This window comes from Ammospiza nelsoni, chromosome 7, assembly GCF_027579445.1.
Source record: "Ammospiza nelsoni isolate bAmmNel1 chromosome 7, bAmmNel1.pri, whole genome shotgun sequence".
NCBI classification, from domain to species: Eukaryota; Metazoa; Chordata; class Aves; order Passeriformes; family Passerellidae; genus Ammospiza; species Ammospiza nelsoni.
Window position 1 is genome coordinate 22,963,613 of NC_080639.1, and position 26,042 is coordinate 22,989,654.

Here is a 26,042-nt window from a genome sequence, read left to right on the forward strand (position 1 = left end):
TGTTTTACATTTGAAAAGAGTTTGAAGAAGTAACTAAGTGTTACTTCTTGTTACTTCTTGTTACTAGTTGAAAAGTGTTTAGCCCAGAGTAAACATTAATTAAAATTTTGGGTGCAGGACAGATGTCCTTTTGGTTTGGGTTTTGTCCAATAGCATGAAAGGGGAGCACAAATCGGAATTTTTATGAATGAGTGTATGATTTCTCCTGCAAGCATCCAAGCAATTGGTTCATTTTACTGTTGTGATAACTGTCTTGGCCACTGTGATCATACAAGTACAATAGAGCACACACCTATCTTGAACCAGTAATTCTATAGTAGCAAATAAAGGCCAGATTCGCCATTGCCTTGAACAGGCTTCTTCTGTATGAAATTGGCCATTGACGCCTGGTTTACATCACTACACTTTTTCATTCTTGCTTTTTCTCCCACTGTGATCACTTCTTACAACAAAACCAGTTTTAGTAATAGAACCAGTGCCACTAATGTATTTGAAAGCAGAGGATTAGAGAAGTAAATTAGAATTTCAAAAACATCAAGGAGAAATTCTTTGTACCATCAAAAGACTAGTGCAAATTAGATGTGTTTGGAATAAAATCTAGCAGTAAATCCTTAAACCAATGGAATATGTAATCATGTTGGAACTTGGCACTGCTACTTGCCTATATGTTAGAGCATAAATCACAAGATATAAACCAGCCACAAAGTACCTTATGACTAGCCATAAACCTGTTCTTTCATTTTCTAAAAGAGGCAATTTTAAGAACGTGATCGGCTCCAATGAATTGAGTGTAAAAAATAAGACCTCATTAAAAAATATTTTCAAGGATGTCCACCTATTTCTAAATGATCCTTTATCAGTTTCTCAGTGCATTATATTTTGTGGTCTAAAATATCAAAAGAAGAGCAATTAATTTTTCAACTATCATACTTTTTGAAATACCCAGATCTGGTCAATCTTCAACTTCTATAGACTTAAAACTTTTCTCTAGGTAAGGGAGTCAACAGTTGAAGAAACCGAAATAATTTTGCATCTGCCTTGTTCAGCAATGTATCATATCACAGAGATCACTATTCAGATATACTCAGAAACTGTAATAGGACTGTAGAAGAATGGTCCACTGCAGCTTCACTAAGTCCAGCATAAAGATGTCACACATCTGTGTTGTGGTGATGACTGAAAACAAAAGATCCTATTCTTGATAAGGTTGTGAGGCTTTAATCTCATTGAAAGGTGAATTAGCTCATTATCACATACTGCTTCTCTCTCAACTGTTGAAAGGAAACATCCTGAACATTTTTAAAAAATTATTCTCTACAAAGAGGATTTTCCAGAAATATTCTTTCTTCTATGTGGAGCCCAAGAGCTTCTGGAGCAGTATTGTTGCCAGCTGTGACCCTATTCTTTCTTTTCTAAATGCTGAAAATGCTTGGAAATGTTTCAACCTTCTACTTACAGAAATAATTAATTTCTGTAATTAATTATCACAGGAATATTGAATAATAAATTCTAAATTCTTTCTAGAAATAAAATTGCTGAATTGCAGAAATGTTTAGCCTGGATGATGTTATTCAATTACAAGAGTCAAATGTCTGTGATGGAACTAAATCCCACACTATTCTCCATCAGAGGAAACAGCTGCTGGAGGACAGAAATCCTAATTCAAAATCTAAGCAGTGCAATTTTTCCAGCTAAAGAGTATCAGGTTGACCTTAAAATTAGGTGGCTGGCAAAAAGATAAAAATTAAATACATAGGTTATTTCACCAAATATATGAATTAATATTAATTAATTTTACTAATTCTTTCTGAACAAAGACAAAAGGTTAATAAAGATGAAAGGTTTTAATATGAAGTTCAACTTTCATTATTCAAATATTTTGAGAACTTTATTCAGAATTTAGTGATGCCAATGTCAACATAGCCTGAGATCTCTCTAATGAGGGTGAGAACCAAATACATATTAAGTATGTGTGGTCATGACACAAGGTGAATTTACTCTTGCCTCTTTGTACTGCTGCTCAGATTTTTTGCTGTGTTAATTTTTTGTATGGATCAGTTTCTCAAACCATTTCACAAGGAGAGATCATGACAAGGCTGGAATAATCTGACAAAGTGGAGAAGGACCAGAATACTCTTTCAGTTTACGCCATCTTAAATTCTCAGAGGAACTTGGGAGTATCCCTTTATCTTTCCCTCTATATGCTGGGCACCTGCCACTCATAAACAAGTCTAAACTGGTTCTAGGACAAGAAAGCCTTAGTCACTAGTTTCAACATATCCCAAACACAGCGCAACACACAAGAGCACTTTTGTGCTCTCTTCAGCTGCTGTTTGGTATTTAATGATCCCACCTATATTTCAGCAGAGAAAATGTGTGACAGAAGATTATATGCAGAATTAAAGAGTATCTTTGATTGTAAGGCAACAAGCACTGGAGAATCTCTCATACTAGGAAAGGCTGAGAGACCTGGGACTGCTCAGCCAGATGGGAGAAATGAAGGTTCACAGAGGATCACATCTATGTGAGCAAATACCTGAAGGGAGGGTGTAAAAAATGTCGAAAAAAGTTTAATTTCAGTGGTGCCAGTGACAGGACCAGAGGTAATGATCACACACTGAAACTGGAGGATTTGACCAAACACCAGGAAACACATTTTTACCGTGAGGATAACTAAGCACGGGTAGACGTTACCCAGAGTGGTGGTGGCATCTCCATCCTTGGAGGTATTTGAAAGCCCTTGGTATTACCCTGGCTACCAGCTCTAAGTAGACCTCCTTGAGCAGGGAGGATGGACCAGATGATCTCTCCAACAAGATCATTTCCATCCTCAATCATTCTGTGGTTTTGTTGGTATGGAATGTGGTATTTCCATGTTTAATAAAAACTAGCTAATATCGTGGTTTACTTCAGGTTAAATACTTTCTAAATATTTCTATGAGTCCTATATCAGTACCTGTTACAGAATTGAGAATTAAAAATTTAAAAATTGTCATGAATTTTATAACTTATCCAAAAAACCCCAAGGTTATCTTTCGCCCAAACACTTGCTTGCTGCCTGAGATTAAGGCACAAAGATATGTCCAAATCTGTTGTCACAAATGTGCCTGATAAATGTGTGATATCTTGCTGTCATCCGGAGAAAAGAAATTAATGAAGCTGGACTCCCTCTCCTCATAAAAAGATCACGTTCTTCAAGGCAGTATGAATCATGTGCCTACTATCCTCACAAGCAATTACTTAATCTGTGTAAAATATTTTACATCTCTCTGGATGGCGTTATCCTCATCTGTAAGCATGCCACGTAGATAAATCAACGTTATGTGATGTGGAGTAAGTTTCATTCCAAACAGGAAGAAATAACTGAACTTGGACTTGATAACTCTCAATGACAGAAAACTGAAGCCTATGGTCACAGCATCTTAACTGATTTTCCTTTACTTTTGCTTTGTCATGGCGGGAGGGCTAAAGCTGATTTTATGTCTTATTATGTGTCTTTTTAAAAATATCCGTGTGTATTTCTTGAATTATGCATGACTTCTGATTCCAAACATTATCCTAACCATAAGAATCCAAGATTTTTCTCACCAGGGCCCCGTGGAATCACAACTGAGGAGATATTGTGTATAACAATAGAAATATGTTAGGAAAGAATGGAACAATTGAAAGTCAAATCTGTATTTAAATGATTTATTAGTTTTGGGTTTTCATTAATAATAATATTATTAAACAGCACTTCTAATTTTATAATTTTCAATTCTTTATTTTGAAGACTGCATGGATGGTTTTCTAATATTTAGAATAGGCAGAGCATGTACAAATTTGATGTTGATGATTCTCACAGCATAACATAATTTTCAATAGAATTTCAGTAATGAAATCAGAATATGAGAGTGAATGTAACAAATATTTGAGAGTTTGGGCTGGCAAAATGTCTGTACTGCACAGCATAAAACTTCATCTGGAAACATCAAATTCTCTATTATGTCACCTACTGGACTTAGATTAAACACCTCATCACACACAATGCGTGCAATATGGTAAGCTCTTTTTGGTAATGTAGGTTTTACCATTGTTTTAACAAATTTATCTTTTAATCAGCTTCTTTCTTGAATTTCTAAGCTTGTATTAATGGAATAATCTCCATTGGAAACCAATGTTATTTAGTCTTCCTTTTAGGCATTTTAAAACTGTGATATTAAAGAGTAGATGGTTTTTGTCTCTGATGTATAAAACTACTTTAGAGTGTAAGCTCCATGGAGCAGGACCTTTTTAGTCACAGATGCTTGAAAAGAGGCTGGTATCTTTCAGATGTCATTGACACTTAAATAACTGTCAATTGATATGCAATGATTTTAAAATAGTTTCATGACAAATATAAATTAGTTGTAAAAATAATTATTTCTATAAGGGAATATCCAAAGTATCTTCAGAAATATAAACTAACACACATTGTCTGCATGGGTTTTGCTTAATGGTAAAATACAATCCCTTGAAAATCAGATAAACAGCTGATGTGAAAAATTAAAATTATTTATTCTAAATGTAATCTAACTACTCATGACTTCCTAACAATTCAAATACACTTTTCTTGTAAGTAGTTCTGAATTCAAAATATATTTCCTATTTCATACCCTATAAAAAATGGAGCTCTTCTAAATTGTATTCAGATACATACATAACAAACAAATTAATTCAAAATAGGTCTTTTGCACTCACATGACTAGAGAACAATTTCAAAATAAACACAATTCTTTTTCTCCTGTTTCACTGCTGTACATATTTGTTTCTCAGTTTTTCACTATCATTGAGCAAATAAGTTCCTACAAACTACAGCTTTTTTATTTCAATATAATTACATTATACTAAAAAGCATAATTGGGTACTAAGCTATTTCTAGTGATGTAATAGATGCTGAAAACAGAGAGACGCCACAGAAGTTTTTCATTTATGCTATTTCATTTTGCTTACTGTTGTTGAATGCTGGCTTTTTCTGATGATGTATAGATTTCATATGGTAATGCCATAAGACTCAAAAAATTGTTCTATATATGTGTGTTAAAATATTGTTTGTTATTTCACAGCATTGATTTCCATTAGCAATCATAAAAACATTTCAATACTGTTAAAGATTCTAATATCTCACTTTTACAACATAACTCGGCTTGTGCAGACAGAAGCCTCATATCAGAAATGTGTTCATTTTCACCAGCAAGGGATATGAGTTATGAATAATTTCTGCAATGAGAGTGAGTACACAGGATTTTTTGTGCTGAAGTAGAAATTAATATATCAACAAGTGAATGGATTTTGGATATATCTTTTCTCTGCAGAAATGTTTACAAATTTATTTTAAAACAGTGCAGAGGATAAACAAGGATGAAATAATAGACTGATCTAATAACAAAGAGACACATCCTGTTCACATATTCATAAGACTTGTAGCATCAGTACATATTTTGCCTTTAGTAACATGCAGCAGTTGTAGCTGTCCCTAGGGAAAGCCTGTGACCCAATCACATCACTGACAGCAGGTGACAGGATATAACAAAGAAAGGTGGTGTGTCATACTGTGTCAGCATGTGCAGAGTCACAGTACTCCCATGAAGTCAGTAGCAGAAATGTTTATAGATTCTAAAACAATCAGAGTTGTATTATCCTAGAGAACTTAGAAAAGATCACAGATAATGACCATGTTGTAAATAACTCCTTTCCTTCTAAACAAAATTAACATGTTGCCATGGTACCCAAGAGGAATCCCATGATTCTACTTCAGGCAAACGTCCATTGTTCTGAGTAAAAGATGAGCAAGGACCACAGCAAGTAGCCCTGTTGTTTGCTGAGCAAATCATCTGTCTATGTAAATCTGCAAACATTGTTGTTTCAATAGGTCATGTTGCTTTCTTTCTGATAAAAATCAAAGTCCTACACTAGCAAGAGGGTTATATTTAGCATGAAAATCCTAATAAAATGCCCTCACTCTGAATAATATCTGATCTTCAGATAGCTCTCATTTTACAAATATCATGGTTGTTTCAGCAAAAACCTCTCATATAATAACTTTGGTACTTTGACAATTGATAAAAAGGAAATAGATATATGGAAATATATAATGGAAAAGGAAATTTGGTCAAGGCTTTCCCTTTCACTGTCTTATTTGTTATTTTCCTGCAGTATAGTAATTCGTGTACCCTGAGACCATTTCTTGCAATCAAAGAAATCTTAATAGCATATTTTGTAACCACTATATAGGTTAGTATTTATAGGAGTACTGACATTGTAAAAGCTTTGCAATATAGATAACACTATGAATTTGTTGAATTTTAATACTCCTACACCTTTTATGTCTATTTGTAGGTCACTTCTTCCTTTTTGTCCAGGAAGAAAACAAAAATTCTATCAAGAACTTCCATAGCATTCGCATGAAATCTTTATGCTTGTCTTTCCAGGTCCTGAAGGGATTTCCAGAATGCTTACAAGCTGACATTTGTCTGCACCTCAACCAAAATTTGCTTCAGAATTGCAAAGCTTTCCGGGGGGCCAGTAAAGGCTGTCTTCGAGCTTTGGCTATGAAATTTAAGACAACACATGCTCCTCCTGGAGACACTTTAGTGCACTGTGGAGATGTTCTCACTGCTCTTTATTTTGTGTCAAGAGGCTCCATTGAAATCCTTAAGAGTGACATTGTTGTAGCCATTCTTGGTAAGTACATTATTAGAAGGCATATTAAAACAGTTAGATTTTCAAAAAAAATTTTATTGTTGCTCCTGGGACAGAAAATTTGTAAATATTTACTAACTACTTATTTTAATCAAGCAAAGAAATAATTTAAGAAGAAAAATCTACATTACTGCAATAATTCACATGTACCAGAGCCCAGACCTCTGGATTTCTAAAGATTTATCTTTAGTCACATTAATCCCTAGGTGAAAGACAAGCTACAAGCTAAGGCAAGCAGATATCTAATTATTCCAGTTCTGATTATGCTGCAAGATAAAAAGTCAAGGCCACTCTGTTCTTAAACAATGATGAAGGTATTGAACACATAGACTCCTCTCTTTGCTAACTGGAGCAATCTACTCTGGGCATTCAAAATGTCTTCTAGAGAGTTTCAGAAATATCTGTTTCTGCCCACTAGGCATAAAGAAAAAGAAGAGAATAACAGATTAATTTTATCTAGAAGTAATGACACCAGTGTTTCCCCTATCTGTCTTACTAACACATCCTTGTTTGTATAGCATGATGAGTTACTCATTTCCTTTCCCAAAAAGTTGGCTCAGTCCAGCTGGGAGCTCACCTAGAGCTGGTTAGCTATAGCAGTACGGAAAGTAAAATAACTAAAACCTTGCATAACATGACTACCGATTTTCCCAATTTTATATTAGATAATAAGAATGCAGAGAATAATTGAGTATATGAGTAAGGATTTCGATGTACAGAAGCATATACCAGCTGTAATATCATTCATATGTTGTCTTTCTGTTAATTGGCCACTGTAGGAACTTATACTCAGAAAAGCAGCTGAAGCAAGATGTGGGCTGGGGGCAGTATGTTGCTATACTTTGACTGATTATTCTGTTTATGCTTTGCAGGGTGGATGTGTGAGCAGAACAAAGGTGTGCCTAAAGCAATCCTTCCCTAGGTTTAGATAGTGTTATCAAGATAATTTATCATCTCCTGCTGTTGCAGCTCATCAGCTGGGCCAGCTTTAGGCACAAACAAAGTAGGGAGCATGCAAGTATAATATTGTGAGGTTTTTACTTAACTGTAAGAGTCTTGCCCTGATTATGAGCAGTGTGGTTCATCAAAGAATTCATCTCTCACACCAAAAACATGCACATTTCTGTACTATTTCTATTGCACTTACAATCAAGGCAAACTGACAATTATATGGATTCATCAATTTTTTCCTGGGCCAAAGATGCAGACTGGACAAGATTTTCATATCATGCACATGAGATCCCTGTGCTCTCACACTGTAGCAGAAAATCAGCTATTTGCAGGGCAATGCCACTATATCTCTTCCCATCAATATCTGCCCACAATATTCTTATTCATATTCTTATTGCAGAGAAGGTTTTATGTGCCTTAAATAGGGACCTCTGAATTCATAAACATTTAGGGCAGAAGGAGTATATTGGCAAACCCTTGTTGTGTCACTGATTCCTGTTGCATTTCATATTTTGTGACTATCCATTATATCTAATGAGCTCTGTTTTAGGAAGTAAAAACTATAGGTTTTGCTCTGAAGATATGATGAGATGAAAATAAGATCACTTTTGATGGCAATTTCCATATTTAATCACCTTTATTGTTAAAAATGTTTGCTTTATTTCCAGTATAAAATTATTTTGTTTCAATTTATTTTCATTGGTTCTTCCTATGCTTTCTTTCTTATATTCTAGAGGCATTGAATACCAAGTCATTTTTCCTCTCTAAAGACTAGATGCAATATAATCAGGTTTTCTCTTAGTCTTCCCATGTTCAAGATCCTCACTATAAATCAGCCCTTAAATTACCTTTTGCATTTTTAAGCTGCACTTTTCAACTTCCTTTTTAGAAAATAGAAAAACCAGAACTGCTCTTAGTAACCCAATGTGAAAGGCACAAATGTTTAACAGAGACCAAAAAATCACCACTGTGTTCTTTTTTACCGGTCTCTGTTTCTCCCTTGCCATGATCACCATTTTTTTCCACAACTGTTTTCTTAGTGCCTCCCCAACCCCATTTTGCAGGTAACCCTGAAATCCTTAGTGTATAGCATACTTTCACTTTTTTATGGCTGAAACTGCTTTGCATGGATGAAGTTTAGGTGCAGTTTGGCAAAAATGAGCAATTAAATAGAGACGAAAATCTTAACAAACCCCTATTGCAAATGTGTCAACACTGATGGGAAGAATCGTAATGGTATCAAAACAGAGGCAGACGTGTTTAAAGAGCTTGTTCAAAAGAACTCCTGCATCTTAGAAGCTTTGCATTCCCTCCAAAAAATATAAAAACTAAGTAATTTTCTACGAAAATATATTTCAAGTACAGTCAGTTCCTTCATGTAATTCTTAACAAAATGGTATTACAGACCAGACAAGTCCTGTACTGGACTGGACAATAGAAATTACATCTTTGCCATCATAATATGATTGAAATTACCAAATAATGCTTTTAGAAGAAAGGAAAAAGGAACTTGCTCAAATCATGTTGTTTTGGTGAAACTGAAGAAAAGTTGTGATGAAACGTTCACTTAGTCCAGTTATATGCTCATGTATTATCATTGATCTTAATAATTTCACTTTTAATACTTAATAATACTGCTTTTTTTAAATATATGTGCGATGGGAATCTGACTGTATCACTTCATGTAAAACCAAGTATTCTATGCCTCTGTCATAAAGAAATACATCATTCAATGTAAAGGTTTATTCATGTTTAAAATAATAATCTCTGTTTAATTTTTTTTCTGCAGGGAAAAATGATATTTTTGGAGAGATGGTACATCTTTATGCAAAACCAGGAAAGTCAAATGCAGATGTGAGAGCTTTAACTTACTGTGACTTACATAAGATCCAGAGAGAAGATCTACTTGAAGTTTTGGATATGTACCCTGAATTTTCTGATCTCTTCCTTACCAATCTGGAGCTAACTTTTAATCTGAGAGATGAAACTGCAAAGGTACATATAATAAGGGATTTTTCTTTCTTAATATTGGGTCAAATCTGTCCCACAGTAACAATACTTGAAAATAGCATTTCAAAAACTAACAAAATGAAAAGCTAAAATCCTATATTAAAAAAATATACTCTCCTCATTGCTTCTACTGAAGTCAGTTAAACTCAGCAGAAGTCAATGAAATTATTCAGATGATGTTAATCTAACAGGATTTGGTTCTATATTTAAATAGTATTAAGGCTTCACCCAGGGGGATTTTGTTAAAGCCATGGAAAATATGGTTTTATTAGATGACTATAGCCTAGGTCACCACAAGGGGTACTTTTGACACTAAATGTAATTGTACATCCATAAAATAAGGATAAATCAGATTATCCACATTCCTTCTGTGTCTAGCAATAGAAAATATTTAATTGCCTTTCAAATATGAACTGTTAATTCCCTTATCTTAGCATGCACTCTACCTCCTAGGGGACTAAAAACTTACAAGAGTCTTTTCAACTTTCACTCAGTCTTCGGATTTGCAGGCATTTCTTGGTCTCTTTTCCCACAGTGACTGTCCTAAGTGTCCCCTTTTGCACAAATTACATCTTCAGGAAAAGTCAAAATATTACCAATGTTTCCCAATTTCAGACTGAGAGGGTTACTCTGACTTGGGAAAGGAAGTGGACGTTTGGCCAAAGGGGGAGTGGAAATTCTCTTGCCCAGTTTGTGCTGCTGAGGCTATTGGCTTCCCCAGAAGATTGCAGGAACTCCAGCTCTGACCACCAGGCAGGGACTAGACTGCCCACAGAATGACTGATTTATGTTTCATTATTTCTGAGATAATGCCATTTTTTGGCTCCCTTAAAGAAAAACAGAGGTTCAGTGTGAAGGAACTAACGTAATTTGGCCTCAAAGGCCTTCTAAGTAAAAATGAGGAAAAGAACACTTAAGTTGTGGGCTGCAAATTATAGGGACATCTTTGTTGATCAAGTGTGGATCCTTATTTTTTAAAAAAGTATAACCGATACAACTTCTAACCAGGAATGTCACTTCTTTCTATTATAACCATTTTTTAATAAAATATCATTCCAAAAATGAAAGACCAATTATATTATTTTTTTCGGTCATGCCTTTTGTGCACTGAAAAGGTCATAATTATTAATTACATGTAAAACACAACAAAATTAATGTATGGTCTAGTGGTAAATTTAAGTTAAAACGGAATGTTTTTGAAAAATTTCTTGAGGATAATTTCACATTAATGATTTAAGTCTGAGAAATTATTCTTGCAATTACATTGTCATCAATGTTTTATAGTTATTTTTTCCCTTAGATCAGAGACAAGAAAGTCAGGAGAGGCTTAACCATGCTTCTGAGCTTGCAAAATCACAGTTTTTCTCTAACAATTTTACTTACTTTCCATTGTCTATTGCAATCCAGAAATGCATGCCCCCAAAAGAAGCATTGAGCACATTCTGATTTTCAAAACACCAGTCAGATCTAAATTTGTTATCAGAATAATAGGTGCTTCTGCCTCAAGTTCGCCCTCTTGTTTGTATGAAAGTACCTTTTTCTTCCTGCAGTTATTCCACCAGTGGGCCACCACAGAAACACATCACTCCCTAGGTTTAAAGTGAAGGGATAGAGAAAGATGTAAATGCTTCCCAGCTCCCCTCTGCCCTTCTGCCACAAGCAAATCTGCTTACTTGAGTGGTTTGGGAAACCTCACTAGCACAGGGAATGCAAGTAGGTTGAAGCCAATGCCATGGGTATGTACACAAAGAGCAAAACTGGTGTTATATTTGCTAATTTGTAAATTTCTTAAAGTAAAAAAAGCAAGACTTAACGCATCTTTTACCTACTGAAAAAAAAAGCACTGCAATCATCTTAAGATGGATTAAAAAAACAACCTTGTGTTCTGGTACAGAAATAAGTATCTGAATGATCTAAATCTGATAAAGAGGAAGGGAGGGTCTAGAAAGATAAAATAATGAGGTAAAGTGCCTGATGCTTGTCAGGCTTATATTTATTGTAAAATATAGCCTTTATAATCATTGCAAACTGTAACCTTTATAATTATTACCATCAGTTAAATATAAATATAATTGCAATCAATTACCACTTTACTTTTTGAAATAGTATGTATTCTCTGTTAGAGGTTATTTAATTTTTTTCGTTAATTTTTGTAAGGTTACATAAACCAGGTCTGTGCAAGTTCAGAGAAGTTGATAACACATGAACACATGTATTTCCATGTAAACTTATTATCAGTAAAATTTTATTTCACCATTAGGTGATGACAGTGTTGGTTTTGCTCAATTTGCATAAACTTTTCTCATGTTAGCCTTGGGCAATTCCATTCATTAGCTGGTGATGGAGAGGCTGATGTAGTCTGACTTTAATACTGCCTTTTTTAAAGCTTGAACATGATTAACAGTCAATCACCTATTGCAAATCTGCCCTCTTTAGATGGGACTAATCTGTCATTTTGTTTCATATTTCATTCATCAAGTCTGACCTTGTAATAAGATCACAAACTACCAATGATACGGATGGAGATAACTGCAAAATACGGAGACGGAAATTGTCCTTCCAAAGTGAAATAGAGAAAGGTAATTAACTTCATTTCTTACATGAGACAGCACTGCCTCATTATTCATTGGTATCTCACTTGGTAATGCTGGGTACATTAGGGTCCACGTTGGCTGTTACTGGAGTAGCCCTTAAGAATCCAGCTGGGCAGCAAAACTTCTCTGTGCATTAACTCCTATATGCTTATGTATAACTAGAATATGTATGTTTTACACTTCTATGACTTCACATCTGACTATGAAGAGCTGTTCCAACATTAAGCCACCTTACTGCCATTGAGGCATGCATATATATATATGTAAATTATCTCTTAATATCTATTTTCTGAGACACCATGTTTTAAACTGTGTGGACAACCTAGTCTGTGGATTATTTTATCTCCTCAGCAAAGTGCTTTGTTGTACTTGATTCTAGGTGGTGTTTCTCCCTGGAATTGAAATATTTTAAAAATTAAAAATTTAAAATATTTCAGTACACCATAGATTCACCATAGTCTGATTTGGATCCATATGGTAATGTGTAAAAGGTTGTCCTCGCAAAAGTTTATGTAATACTTCCTGTGCTTACATTTACATTAGCAGCTTTTGGGAGTAAACCTAATGAAGGAAAATTCAGTGAAACATTAAACTTTTTTACCACTATTAAGTACTGCTCAATACTGGAAACTGTAGACAGTAGATCTGGTCAGACAGTAACAGTCATGAAGACAGCTAAACTGATACTCATGGATTTTCATTTTTATGTAGGAAAAACACAATTCCTTGAATACCATTGCACTTTTATGGTTGAATGGTTTGTCTGACAAATTACTGTTTCTGTTATGCCTGTCTTTCACACTCCACAGTTAAACCTCAGTCCTAAATGCAGCATAACCAATTTATGGAGTAGCAGAGTAGCTGATAATAAATGGGAACAGTTTAAATATCCATAGCAGGTATAATGCTCAATGAAGAGACTCTAATCCAGAGTATGGCTGTTCAGAACAATGACATCCGTGTTCGATCAAAGAAGCATCTTTAGGGCAGGAAGCCAAGACCGACAACAAATCTGTCAGGAAAATGTCCCCATGAAATATTCAATCTGCTCTTCACAAAGAATCTGTTGACAGAGATACTTTGCCTGACTAACCTTCACATTTCTTATGAGAAAACATATGCTGCTACCTAGACAAGATGGAAGTGATCTTTTATGTTGTGCCTGCTGTAGAATTGCAAATAGGCTACTCGGGTGTCAGTGAGGTTCCAAGACCCCTAGGCTTTTATGGTTCTTGCCCAGTCAATTACACTGAACATCCTCTTTGAAACATTTATTTGCATTACTTTTGAAAGAATATAATTTCCCACATTTTCCTCTTTGAAAAAAATACTTCCATTGTCGGGGAAGAAGAGGCAAGACTGGCAAGCTCCTTAGCCCTGGCAATGATTGTACAGCACCTGGTAATAACTGGGTTAGGCAGAAGTGAGGTACATTGGAAGTCCATCTGAGGAGAAGATAAAACTAGTAGGAGTCCTTTGCCAAGTACTGAGTGCAGTTTTGTTCCAGTGGCTTACTGCCCCTCTCTGGTCTCTTTTCAGATTCTCTACGTGTTCCCATGGCCACAGCAGACACCTCATAGTCATAGATCTTCAGTGTTACTTTTCTGTGTCCCTTCCCACATCCTCTTTGAGGTTGTAAAGTAGGTTCTACTAGAGGTACTGCTGGTTTTTAAAGTAATGTTCTATTGATTTCAACCCTTTATATGTAGGAGGGAGTGGCATCTTATTTTGATCCACCATAGTCAGTTTATAATGATAAATATTTGGAGATGATCCTGCAGAGTTTTTCAGAACTGGAGGAGAAAAGACACAGTTTCTGAACAAACAGCTGAAAAATGCATTTCTGGCCACAGTGTGTCAAAAGGTAAAAAAAAACTTGTTGTATGAAAATCATATTTTGATTTCAGAACTATAGTTTAAACAGGATAGAGACTCCCAGAATTCTTACTGTTATATTTTGATATTTTATTTTGCAATTATTAGAGGCACACTTAGTAAATGCTCTTCTTGCTGGAATTCTTTACTTTCAGCTGTTGACCTACTAGCATATTATGCAGCTTGAAATTGCATTTTTTCCATCTTTAGTGTGAGCATGATGTTTTCTCTGTTTTGGAGTGCTAAAAATGGGATTGTGTTATCTCAGCCTTTAGTTCATGCTAGCCTGATTTGGACCTTGTTTCCATGGTAACTCTTCCTGCACAAGTTTTATCAGGGGTTAAACAAAATCAACACAGCTCTCTTTTATGCATCTGCAGTTAGTACCCCTGGTTCTCCACTTTCACACAAGACCTCACTCCACATATACATAATTCCACAATTTCTATCCTGTGATCTTAACTAGGAAGGCTTATAAGGGCTCTGTCATAGTGTGTTTTTAGAGGCTACGAGACTATTTGAGAGACCAGCTTGTTCTCTGGCTTCTAGAATCGGTTGCAGACTCAGAAGAAGTCCCCTGCAAAAATGAACGTACACACTGTGTAGCAGCTTGCACTTGCTCTAATGAAATTCACTGCATGTTTTTCAGAATAATGGATGGTACTTCTTGCACAGGTGCAGGTGCAGACTTAGCCAGTTGCCCTAGATCCTTGACAGTGAGCCAAGGAAGTCTCTGAGACTGCTTAAAATTAGCAGCATTCCAGCCTGGCAGTTCCAAACAAAGCTCTCAGCTGGGTTGGCCAGTTAGCCTCCTGCTGAAAACTTAGTGACAATGAGCTGTGCCATCTATACTCAGTTGTCATTTTTAGCAGTGCAGAATACAATTTTTTCTTGCTCATTTCTCATTTACTTCTAGCAGTTCTGTGTGAGTTAGCTAATTTCAAGGGAAGTACATTCAGGCAAGAACTTTCTTTAGCTCTGCTAGTTCTATTTTCCCATGTGCGGTTCTATTATCCCATGCTGAATAGGGCATTTCTAGAGTTGTTTACATCAATATAAAATCCAATATATGCGTTGCACCATATATGAAAATGCACAGTGTAAGGGGACTCACAGAAAGCCTGAAAACTTGGGGCTTTGAAAAGACTATTCTGAAGGTCAAGCATTATCATTTTTGCTAGCAACTTGTTTAACTTTTTGTTAATCCTGGCTCTAAAATCTTAGCCTTCTTGGGACTGTTCTAGTGACTGTTCTAGCTGGGCCAGGAAACTTACAACAAGAAAATTTTAGCTCCATGGATATGATGTTAAGTTGTCACTAAGCAAAGTTCTCCCAGATTCTTGTTACCCTGGGGCTTGCACTTGTCCATGTCGACACAGACTGTAACAATCAAGTGGGATATAAAATACATTTTGATTCATTCTTAAAATATTATTAACTTAAAATATTATTAACCAGTATTAACTAGTAAACTCATATATTGCTAAATTTGAAGAGTTATGTTTCCTGATCAGACTTTTCAAAAAGTGTCTACTTTTCAAATTCTCAAAGTAAGCACAAAAGCCAGAATTCTAAAAAACTTCTACCTGAATCTTGATTAATGTAACTACCTTTAGTCTTCATTGCTTGTAGGTGTTTTTCAGGCTAAGAAGCCAAGCCATATTAACACAGCTTTATTACACAAAGTATCTAGAGCCCATGGCTCTTGATTTAGGTAGAGAAGACAAGAAAACATTTCAGGAACTGATTCTCCTGCCTGAAACTATGGTGTAATAAGAGAATGGGGAAACACCCCCTGCCCTGTTTTTTCCCATTCTTGTCCCCTCCCTCAGCTTACTTATCTAAATGCTTACTTTATTAATAGATGCTCAGACAAGCACTGTGCCATGTTCCCAGAAGGAAAGTCAGGTAAGAATGTAGAGAAAAATTGAAGCTCTTACTTAACTGTGTTAAACTGTTAGTATTTTGCTGATGAAGTTGGCTTGGGCTTAATTAGCAAAGAGTTTCTAACATTCCCCTGGAGTGTTAGGTCATTAAATGCTCAGGAAACAACTAATGTGTTGGCAGGCATCATAAGGCTGGAAACAAGACTTCATGTCCCCTAAATCTTACTTAATCATGAAACCCCTAGCAAAAAAGTGCCTAGTCATCAGAGAGCCCCCCAGTGCAGTGTTCATCTGCTCCTATTAGTGTTTCTGCTGTTATCACATTGCCTAGGTGCCACCTCAGGGAGCTTCCACAGAAGAGTCTTGTTTCCAGTTACTCCCAAAGAGGCTGTTTCCAAAGGCCAAATCTGCAAAATGTTATGTGCCGTCACACATATCCATAGCTATTCTTTGAAAAAAAATAGTAATAATAGTACTATGGTGAAAGCTGAATCCCTTGTAAACGATAAGAGAATTCTAAATTTGATAAGAGAATTGTTTTGATCTCTGCCCTGAATCCATTCTGAGAGGTGCATTGCTAGAATTATTTGTTTCCGACTTTTTTTCCCCATAGTATAATTTCCTGAAATACAAACTAATAATTGTCCTTCCATCGTTATCTGGTTACCATTGACACAAAAACAGACAAAACAAAGAAAATGGAGATGGAGGGCTGTCACTCCATCCCTAACATCTCATTGTACTGAAAATGGCACAAAAGAATAAATGAAGGACTTCATATTCCCTTGACCTTTGAAATTCTTGGGTTTTTAAATGTGTCTCAAATTCGGTTATTCAAAACCTAGCTGTTTTCTAAGTCCTTGTAAAAATAGGGACATGGATCGTTATGGAAAAGTCAATAAGGACTTCATCATGATGGGGAGGTTTCAATACCCTCTGCTGTTCCCTATTTCCAAAATCATCCAAACTTTCATGAGTCAGAGATGAAACATGGCAAAGGACAGATTAACTTACCAAACACTCCCAAGCAGTGCTGATACAGAACAGTAATTCAAACTCTCTGCAGTACAGTTCATTTCTTCCACTATCAGTATTGAATCTACTGGAAACTTTCAGCAAAATTGCCAGAAATTCTATAACAATGGACTCTCACTAGTTTACATTTATATTTATATCTAGCTTAATCTATTATATCGACCCATAGCAGACTTAGAATCTCCCAAATTATGAATTAAATTGGAATGAAACAAATTTTCCATCATTAAAAACAATCACAAAAAAACATATAAACCTTTTTACTACTGAAAGACAAAATGTTTAAGCTTTCCCAAAATACTTCCAGCAACCCACTTTTCTTAGGATTAGGGATCTTCCTGCATAGTTACTAGACAGACAACATTTTCCTTGGTGTTAGTCAAATACCACACACATATCTGACAGTACATTTCTAAGTAGGGGGTCCTAAAGATAGGTGGGATATTTGAAGAGAACCATAATGAGTAGAAGTGAGGAAGAAGGAGAAAACAAGCATGTGCTAAAGAATCCAAGAACTTTCACAGTTCAGGTTTCAGAAGCCACTGTAAATCTTTGGTATTGTTTCAGATTTGGGGGTCTGACAGGTCAACAAACATGAAATTGAAAGTGCTGAAGCAGGACATCTAGATACACAAATTCAAGGGCCTGGTGGAACTTCTGGCAAATTATTGGTTAGCTGAAAAGGGAGTAAAGATTTGCTGCCTTCTGAAACACTAGGCTGTATAGCTGGCTTGATTAATGATGACAAATTCCAGTTAATGAAATTACAGCAGTATTAAAAAATGCTGCTCCATAGGTAATGTATTGTTGACACTTTCACCAATACTGTTTGCAGCAGACTGATATATTAAGAGAAAATACCTCTAGATTATGCAGACTGGCCCTACCTGAGTAATGCAAAATTTCCATATGCAAACCATATCACACAAAAGAAACCTGTCTGATGTCTGGTCACCATCCCATGAAGCAGAAGTAGGATTTTAATGCCAGTATGTTTGTGAGTCACTGTCATAGCTCTCTGACCCAGACTCGTGACAGCTCCACTTCTTCCCTTCCTTTGCCTGTGTATGTGCAAAAAGCAGGACACAAAACTTTCTGATAATTGCTTTGAAGATTTTTGGAATTTCCAAACAGCAAAGGTCAGAGGACACTGCCTGTAAACTTGTCAAGCACCCAAAACAGTTTTGACATAGCATGCCAAAACAGTTCCATAGAATGTAAATAATGTTTATACATTTTGGTAAAGCAGGAAGTTATGAAAATAATCATCTTCAGTAAAACAGTTTTTAGCTCTTTCAGAATCAGAAAGTGCAATTTTTCTTACTGGAAAAGGAAAGAAAAAACACTAGAACTGGTACAGGGGGGGGAGAGGAAGATGGAGTTTAATGATTATATTCAGAAGAAGAACAGAAAGGGATAAATAAAGCTTTTAAAACACTTTTCTGTGTGGCAGAAAGTGAACATATCCATACATACACAGTTAGATAAGTCTTCTATTCTGGAAAATCTATTCCAAACCAATGACTAAATTTCATTACAAAAGGAAGGAGAAATTGGAGAAATTCACATTCTGAAAAAAAGCCCTACCTATCTATTATTTGTAACTTACTTTCCACTGAGCTACCGAGGCACTGCTAAGGTGTTGAGCTGAGGTACAGAACTTGCACCGTTATCAGGTCCTGAAGAGTCAATAAAATAGAGCCCTTTCTATTTTGATTCATACCCTAGGTGCAAAGTGTCACAAGATTATCCTCCAGAGAGAATAATTTTTAGCATTAAATAGGAGCCTTTAAAAGAGAAAACAACTTTTGACTCACTGAGTATAGCCAGATGCCTAGAAGATAAAGCAATGGCAGTAAAGCCAAAGATGTCCATTTTGAAATAGGTCAGCTGATGAACAAATCTGATTTCAATAAGCAGGAGCCTACATTCAACAGATCTCTGCCTTCCTTCTCGTGCCAGTGAGTTCATAATACTTGGACAGCATTGGAAAATAATGTGTTCTGTTGTTCTGATATAGATGGAGGGATATCAACTGAATTTTCCTGGTTTTACAGCAGAGTAATTATTAGCAGAATCTGGCTTCATGTTTCTAAATATTTTAGTATTTTATGAATATAAGAGAGAAGACAGTCTGCTATATTTCAGCTGCTAAACTGTTTTTTTCACTAGAGTCTCAATGACCCCTTCTTAAAATTAGTCCCCTGCTTGATTTGTATTCCACAGAGTGCTCATTACAGCTGCCGTTAGTGCACAAAATCCCATGAACATATAAAATTACCCTAAAAATTGGTAATTTCAAGCTTTCATTAGAAGGTCTTTTTCACAGGTTGAAGTCAGTCAAACATTAAGTAATTAAGGGAATTTACTGCAGCGTGACTATGTTTTCAATATATTCCCACAAGAAATGCCATGGGAGACATTTATAATAAAATTTTCTTATGAAGCTTTCTTTTGCTTTTGTACTGTTTTGGAGATGGAATTGCTGAGAACATGGCACTTGAGTCTGAGTATCCCCCAAGAGCTTTTAGACTGCCAGTCCATTTGAAGTTGTTTTGGCAATTTTGCAGCAACTGAGCATCACCAATATCACTTACAGCCAGTAGTCCTGCTTAACAAAAGCCCAATAATGTCATCTCTGCTTGGGGTGGTGTTAATTGCCCTTGGAGACTCTAGAGGGTACAGGTACAGAAGGCCTGCTTTGCTATTGGGTTTATTTTGCTTTATTATTTGGTTTATTTTCTTTACCATTACCTGTCCTCGCTGCTCACAGATTTCTGGACACTTGAAGGGTGCTCTTTTACAGATACTGCATTCTTTTTAGGTGCAGACAAAGACAATTAGATGAAGCCACAGTTTCATTTACTTATAGTTACCAGAACACAGAGAAGAAACCTAGGGAATATACAGAATGTTGGATTAGCCACTGCTGTAGGCTATAAAGACTCCAGATATTCTAGAACTATGTTGATTAGTAATTAGCACAAAGCAGATGGGAAATCATGCTGTCTCCCCAGGAACTTAGTGCAAACTAGTTACAGTATTTATATGATGTTGAGACTACCCTGCTAAAATGTGTTTTAAATAAATAGCAGAACTGAAATTATCTTGACATTTCAGTTAAAAATAGGTAAAACCAAATATTGAATTGGAAACTAGCTTCAAGTTTATGCTGAAAAGAGATCAAGACTTCTTTATATTAATAAATAATTATTCTAGGGTTTAACTCCTATTTCATTTTTACAATATGTTTTTAAAGATATCTGCTTTAAATCTAGGCTTACTTGCCCTTTCTTAAGAGGACTAAATCTGCTCCTTCTCCCGCTCACTACGGACCTTGAATATGATTAATGAAAGATTCACTCTCAACTTGACTGGTATACTGCTACCATATATATCACAGAATGTTGTTTACTTTTGCTATTCAAAAGATTGGATGTTCAGAGAATTCCAGCTCTAAAGAGTAAGGAATTTGGGCTACTTTGCAAAGGTGTTTTGAAGTGATCCCATAAGTCAGACTAGGAACTCCCTCCTTTTATTTCTCCCTGTCATATCAGCCCTGTAATAAATATGGAGAAATATGCTCTCTGAGTAAGAGATGAGTGGTTGATTAATACCTCTAGTATTAATTAGAGGTAATTGATTAATGCCTCTTATGGGAAAAGAATAATCAACAAACATTCTCTCATGTGAGAATAACTTAAATGAGTATTTCTGATACCAAGTCTAACATACATTACTGTTAGCCTGTCAAGACTGTAATAAATGCCCAGTAATGAGAGTAATTAGAAGACAGGATGAAATATTTCGTATTTTGTAAACTTTACAATACAAGGCTTCCTCAAATTTCATCCTCACTATAAAAAAAAAAGAGTACACAGGAAGGTTGTGTTGGATAAAGCCTTTGTTGTTTTGATACAAACAAATTTTGCAAGACAAGTTATGGTTTATGGACTAGGAATACATACATACAAATGTCTTCCAGGACTTCAAAAGAAATATAAGACTCCTCTGACAGAAGAATCTAAAAAAGGCTTTAAAGTATTTTTTTTCTACTAGACAGTGAACTTCCTACTTGATATAAGAATTGTCTCCATCCTCAGACCATAATAAACAAGAATAAACTCTCAATAATTGCTTATTTTTGGATACAATTATTTCTCTTTCACAGATTATTTCAAAGAGAATGATCAGAGTGATCCTGAACCCTCAGGAGACAGTACCAGATACTATCAATCTATTAAGAAACATTTTGAGGAGAAAAAAAGCGGGTCATCATCTTTTGTGTCCTCCATTGAAGATGAGCAAAAGCCCCTGTTCTCTGGGATAGCTGATTACCCATCTGTAACAGAGAAAACCACAGAGATGGACTTTGAAGAAATGGATCATGACACAGAAGAAATTCTTATTGACAAAAGAAGCACTTCTTGCAAAGGTAATCCAGCTGTTTCTATTTAGTAAAGTTTTAGCAAACATCTTTTTAGTCTGATTAACAAAAATAACTTTCTGAATGGTTCTCTTGATTCTTTACATAATATTTACTCCAAAAATCTTAAGAAAAAATATCTTAGATCAAAAAATATTATTTCTCAAGAGGATTAATATAGTTTAATTCAGTGGGAACTGAATTCCAGTCCTGTGGGACTGGCTTGTACAGCCTCCAAAAAGTCATTATAGGTTTTGCTACAAATCATCTTGTAACTGAACTACATAAATAATTTTTAAAAACTACAAAATTGTCCACTAGTGTTGGACTCCAGTGAGTGCCCATTGATGATAGCTGCACTCAAAGTAATACAGGATATCCCAAAGGACATTTGATGAGCCAGGGTTGATGACAGTATAAAATTATAGATAGTGAGAGTTGGACTTGCTAAACCTAGTGATAGTTGCACATGCACCAAAAATATATTTTCAGATAACTAATTTTATTCACTGCATTGACAAGGTACAACAAAAATTAAGGGAAATAAAATCATAATAGCTTGAAAGAAGGCTATCCTGTCTTGCTGCACCTGTTGGTTAAAGGAGTGCCATTACACCACGCAGAAGAAAATCATGACTTCCATAAGTAACACACAAGAATAAAGACATGAGCTTTTGTATATGACAAATGATCAGGAACTATTTAACAATCTCAGATACTTTTACATAGACTTAAATCACATAATTAAAATTACATCTAATATACTAAAATATTAATTTTCTCAGTGATGTGAAAGGAAATTAATGGAAAACCCTGTATTAATATACAATTTAAATATTGCTGCAAGTTCATTTGTAATTCTTTCAGTCTGAACGGAAAAATTACATATTTATTGTTTAATGCTGTTTTCCTCAGCAGTTTCCATTGAGACACTTTAACCATTTAACCATCATTTAATAAACTTTAGGCTTCTAGACTATCATTTTAAATAAGCCTAATGATTAATTAGACCAAACAATGATTTTAATGTCTCAGAGGTATGAATATGTGAAGTGTCATCTCTTCAAGTTAAGGCCCTATAAATCCACACCACATGAACTTGTTGCATACAGACTGCAATTGGAAACCTTTCCTTCCCCCACCAATAGCCAGAAATGTGTCCTTGCAGCTATGGCAACATTTTCCAAGGCAACCTATTGCAGATTTTATTTGAGCTAAATTTAGCATATCTAAAGGTTACAAATTTTGATTAAGACCACACTCTTTTTCCCACTTTGTAATTTAGCCCTTCTAGTAATGTTATGCAATGTAATGAGCTTTCTTGCAACATTTATAAAACCTTCAAGGTCAATAAGATTAGCTTTTCCTGATAAATGTTTTAAACTAAATTTTTACTTCTGCTATTAGAGATTGATTAGTACTTACTATAAGAGTAGTTACAAACATAATAAACTTGTGAAAAAAAACTCTGCTTTTATGTATCCTCATATAGTGTCTTATAAATCTTGGATAAAAATGCACTTGTATAAAGCTAGTCTAATTCATTACCTGTGACTGATACATATTTAATTATTTTTTGTTTTGTTTTAAGCCTTGGTCATTACTTAAATGAATGGAAAGAAAATGAAAAATGCATCGTATAATTTGGCAGAAGCAGTATAAATGTCTCACTCATAATCTTAGAACGCAACTTTTAAATTTTGAACATATGGCTCTTTTGTTTAGATCTGAGAATTTTTCTGTAGCTGTTAGCTCTATGTAAAAAAAAAAATTCTATTTTCACTTGGTCATTATTTGGGCTAAAAGACTGATTCTTCAATTCTTCTGGTGAACCTAGTGATACATTTATTGACTTAATTTCCAGTCTAAGATTCTTCAAACCCTGGAAGATCTGAGTTGGTTATACAGTTGTAGCTGCTGATGGGGTTTTCTAGGATTATTAACAAATATGTAATACCTGAAAAGACACTTAGATGAGTTGCACCATATTTTATAGAGTATTAACTTGCTTACCGTGTGTGATCTTATTTTGTTGTTTCAGTACCAAATCATTTGCTTTGTCACAAATTAAGCATCTATTACAATAGTCTCCAAATACATATTCTGGGGCAAAAACAGCTGTGATTTCCCCAGGATAATCCATGGCATTGAAAATCTGTGATTTTAATGAATGACTTATTGTTTAAAATAACCAACATCTTTTTTTTACAACATCAATGTTTTTGCTGGACATTAAAAAGCAGTGAAATGCTCTTGAAATTCACTGCTTATAAGTCTACTGGATCTACAAAACCCATTGCACCTCAACTCATAGTTTGAAACTTTACCCCTCAATTTTTCATAGTATGCTTCATTCAGTTTGATGAGAGATTTCCAGCTTTTCCTTGGACACTGCAAATTGTACCACATGTGCCTCCTAAAACCAAATTGCCAAATGCTTCTGTGACACCCTTTATCTCTTTCTTTCCATTGGCTTAAGTTCCTGAGAAGCAGAACAGATTTCTATGTAGCCAAGATGAAATCTCTTTCCTCTTGCTTCTGCCCAGTGCATAAAATCAGTTACTGATTGTCACATGAAATTCAAACACTCTACAGCTCCAGGAAACCTTCTACCACCTGCTAACCAAAGATCAGATAATACAATAATGACTTTTGTCTGATAAAAACAAACAAACAAACAAACAAACAACAACAACAAAAAAAGAGAGATAAGAAAATCTCCTACACTTGGAATCATGTAGCAAGAGCTCCCCTTCCTGGCTAAATCTAGTTGAAATACTAAATCTGAGTGGGAACTTCTTTTTTTTTCTTCTTTACTTAGAGAAACACTGCTCAATGACATGTTTGAAAAGGATTAGCTATTAGCATTTGGACAAAGCTCTTACATGTCACCCACACTGTGAGTTTTTTTTCTCTTCTCTTTGAAACATGGCTCTAGCTGCTATGGTTACTTAGAAAAATTTCACAAGTGTGAAATGAATGTAACCTATGCTGAGTTAACAGTGTGCAGTGCCAAGAGAAGTGTAAGGAGAAGCTCTGAGCAAATCATTCAGGGACTGATGTGGGATTCAAATCCAACTACAGATGCCTTGTAAGCAGTCAAGGATTTTGTCCAGCTGTATGCTGAAGCAGCAGCCTGGGTGCAACAAGAAGTTTAATTCATTGTATAACTTCCTGTAGTTAAATAATTACAAATACAACTCTAATGGGAATAGTATTGAGCAGATGTTAAAATTTAAACAGACTTTTTTATCACATTAAAGAAGAATGAGTTATTCTGACCATTTTTACTGTTTGATTGACTGATTAACTCAGAGTAAACAAAGGCTATGGGGAGCAGGTTTTGCTGTAGAAAAAGCACTGTTCAACCTATGTCACCTGTAGCCTCTGCAAAGGTGACAGCAAGATCTTCATTCTGTACAATAAGTACAGCAAGTATATCCCCATGCTAATTGAGGTGTAACCTTTCAACAACTTGTTGAACAGGAGAAATGGCATAAAGCCAAGAACATAACTAATTAATAAATCCACAGATGAATAAATTAAGTAAACTGAGAGAGGAAAGAGAAATAGCCCAAACCAGAAGTCCAAGCAAAAGGAACGTGTCCCTGAGCTCTGTTTGGTAGTGCTTTGTCACAGAGATCCAAGAACTGGGAGGGTCAAGAGGGATGAAATTTGGGTGCAGCAGGTATAGAGTAAGACCTGGAATAATCATCATCATTTTTTTTCACAAGGGGCTGGAGGTAAAGAAAAAAATATAAATTACTCATATAAGGAGTATTTTTAGATACATCATGTTTACCATGAAGCTTCATTTAATATCAAAGTGATCTGTGGCTGACCCAGAAATGCTGAATATTTTATTCTTTTAGGAGTCTGAAATCCTTAAACAAAATGAACAGGCACCTTTCACCCCACAGTACCATAGGAGTTTCAGAGATGTGCTTTAAACAGAGGTGAAAGGATTGGGTGGGAGAGTAATGATGCTAAAAGCAACATCAATGAAAATCAATTTCCTTTATGAAAATAATAAGCAGTACCCTTTTGCTAGCAGCATGAGCTGCATTAAATAGCCCTTGTCTCAGAGAAAACATATTACACTTCTCCAACCTAAGAAGTGTTGCAGTTATGGGTAAGAAAGGCAGCTCCCTGAGGCCTGGCACCTTTCTCTAGAGGGGACATTCCAATGCACAGTACCACATGCTCAGTGCTGCAATTTCAATGCAGCAAATCCTTCTTTCACACCAAAGAACTAAGCAGGGAATACACTTCAGTAGCACATTCAAGGGCAAGAGAAGGCATCTTAGGCCTCTGAAGCACACTATCAAAGACATTCAAGGACATCATTTAAAGTCTTTAGGTTAGAACAAGAATTTCTATTTTCATTGAATAAAAAAATTGCTAAAAATACACTGAGAAAATTTGGGATCCATTTGTAAAATAATTGAAACAAAACTAAAGAGAAGCCATTCAGTGGCAGAACTCTGATGATGCTGACTAGAAAAAGCTGCTTGTTTATTTGCAGCTTCAAAATGTTAGCCTGTA

At 35.4% G+C, this 26,042-nt stretch overlaps 1 protein-coding gene across 1 annotated transcript in view; it reads left to right on the top strand.

Moving 5' to 3' along the window:
* The window catches only part of KCNH7 (potassium voltage-gated channel subfamily H member 7), a 205,035-nt gene that overhangs the window by 174,146 nt on the left and 4,847 nt on the right, over positions 1-26,042 (top strand). The window contains exons 10-13 of the mRNA XM_059475767.1: positions 6,450-6,702; positions 9,461-9,666; positions 12,161-12,260; positions 21,255-21,506. Coding sequence (XP_059331750.1) covers positions 6,450-6,702; positions 9,461-9,666; positions 12,161-12,260; positions 21,255-21,506 — 811 coding nt within the window. The remainder of the gene's footprint in view (positions 1-6,449; positions 6,703-9,460; positions 9,667-12,160; positions 12,261-21,254; positions 21,507-26,042) is intronic.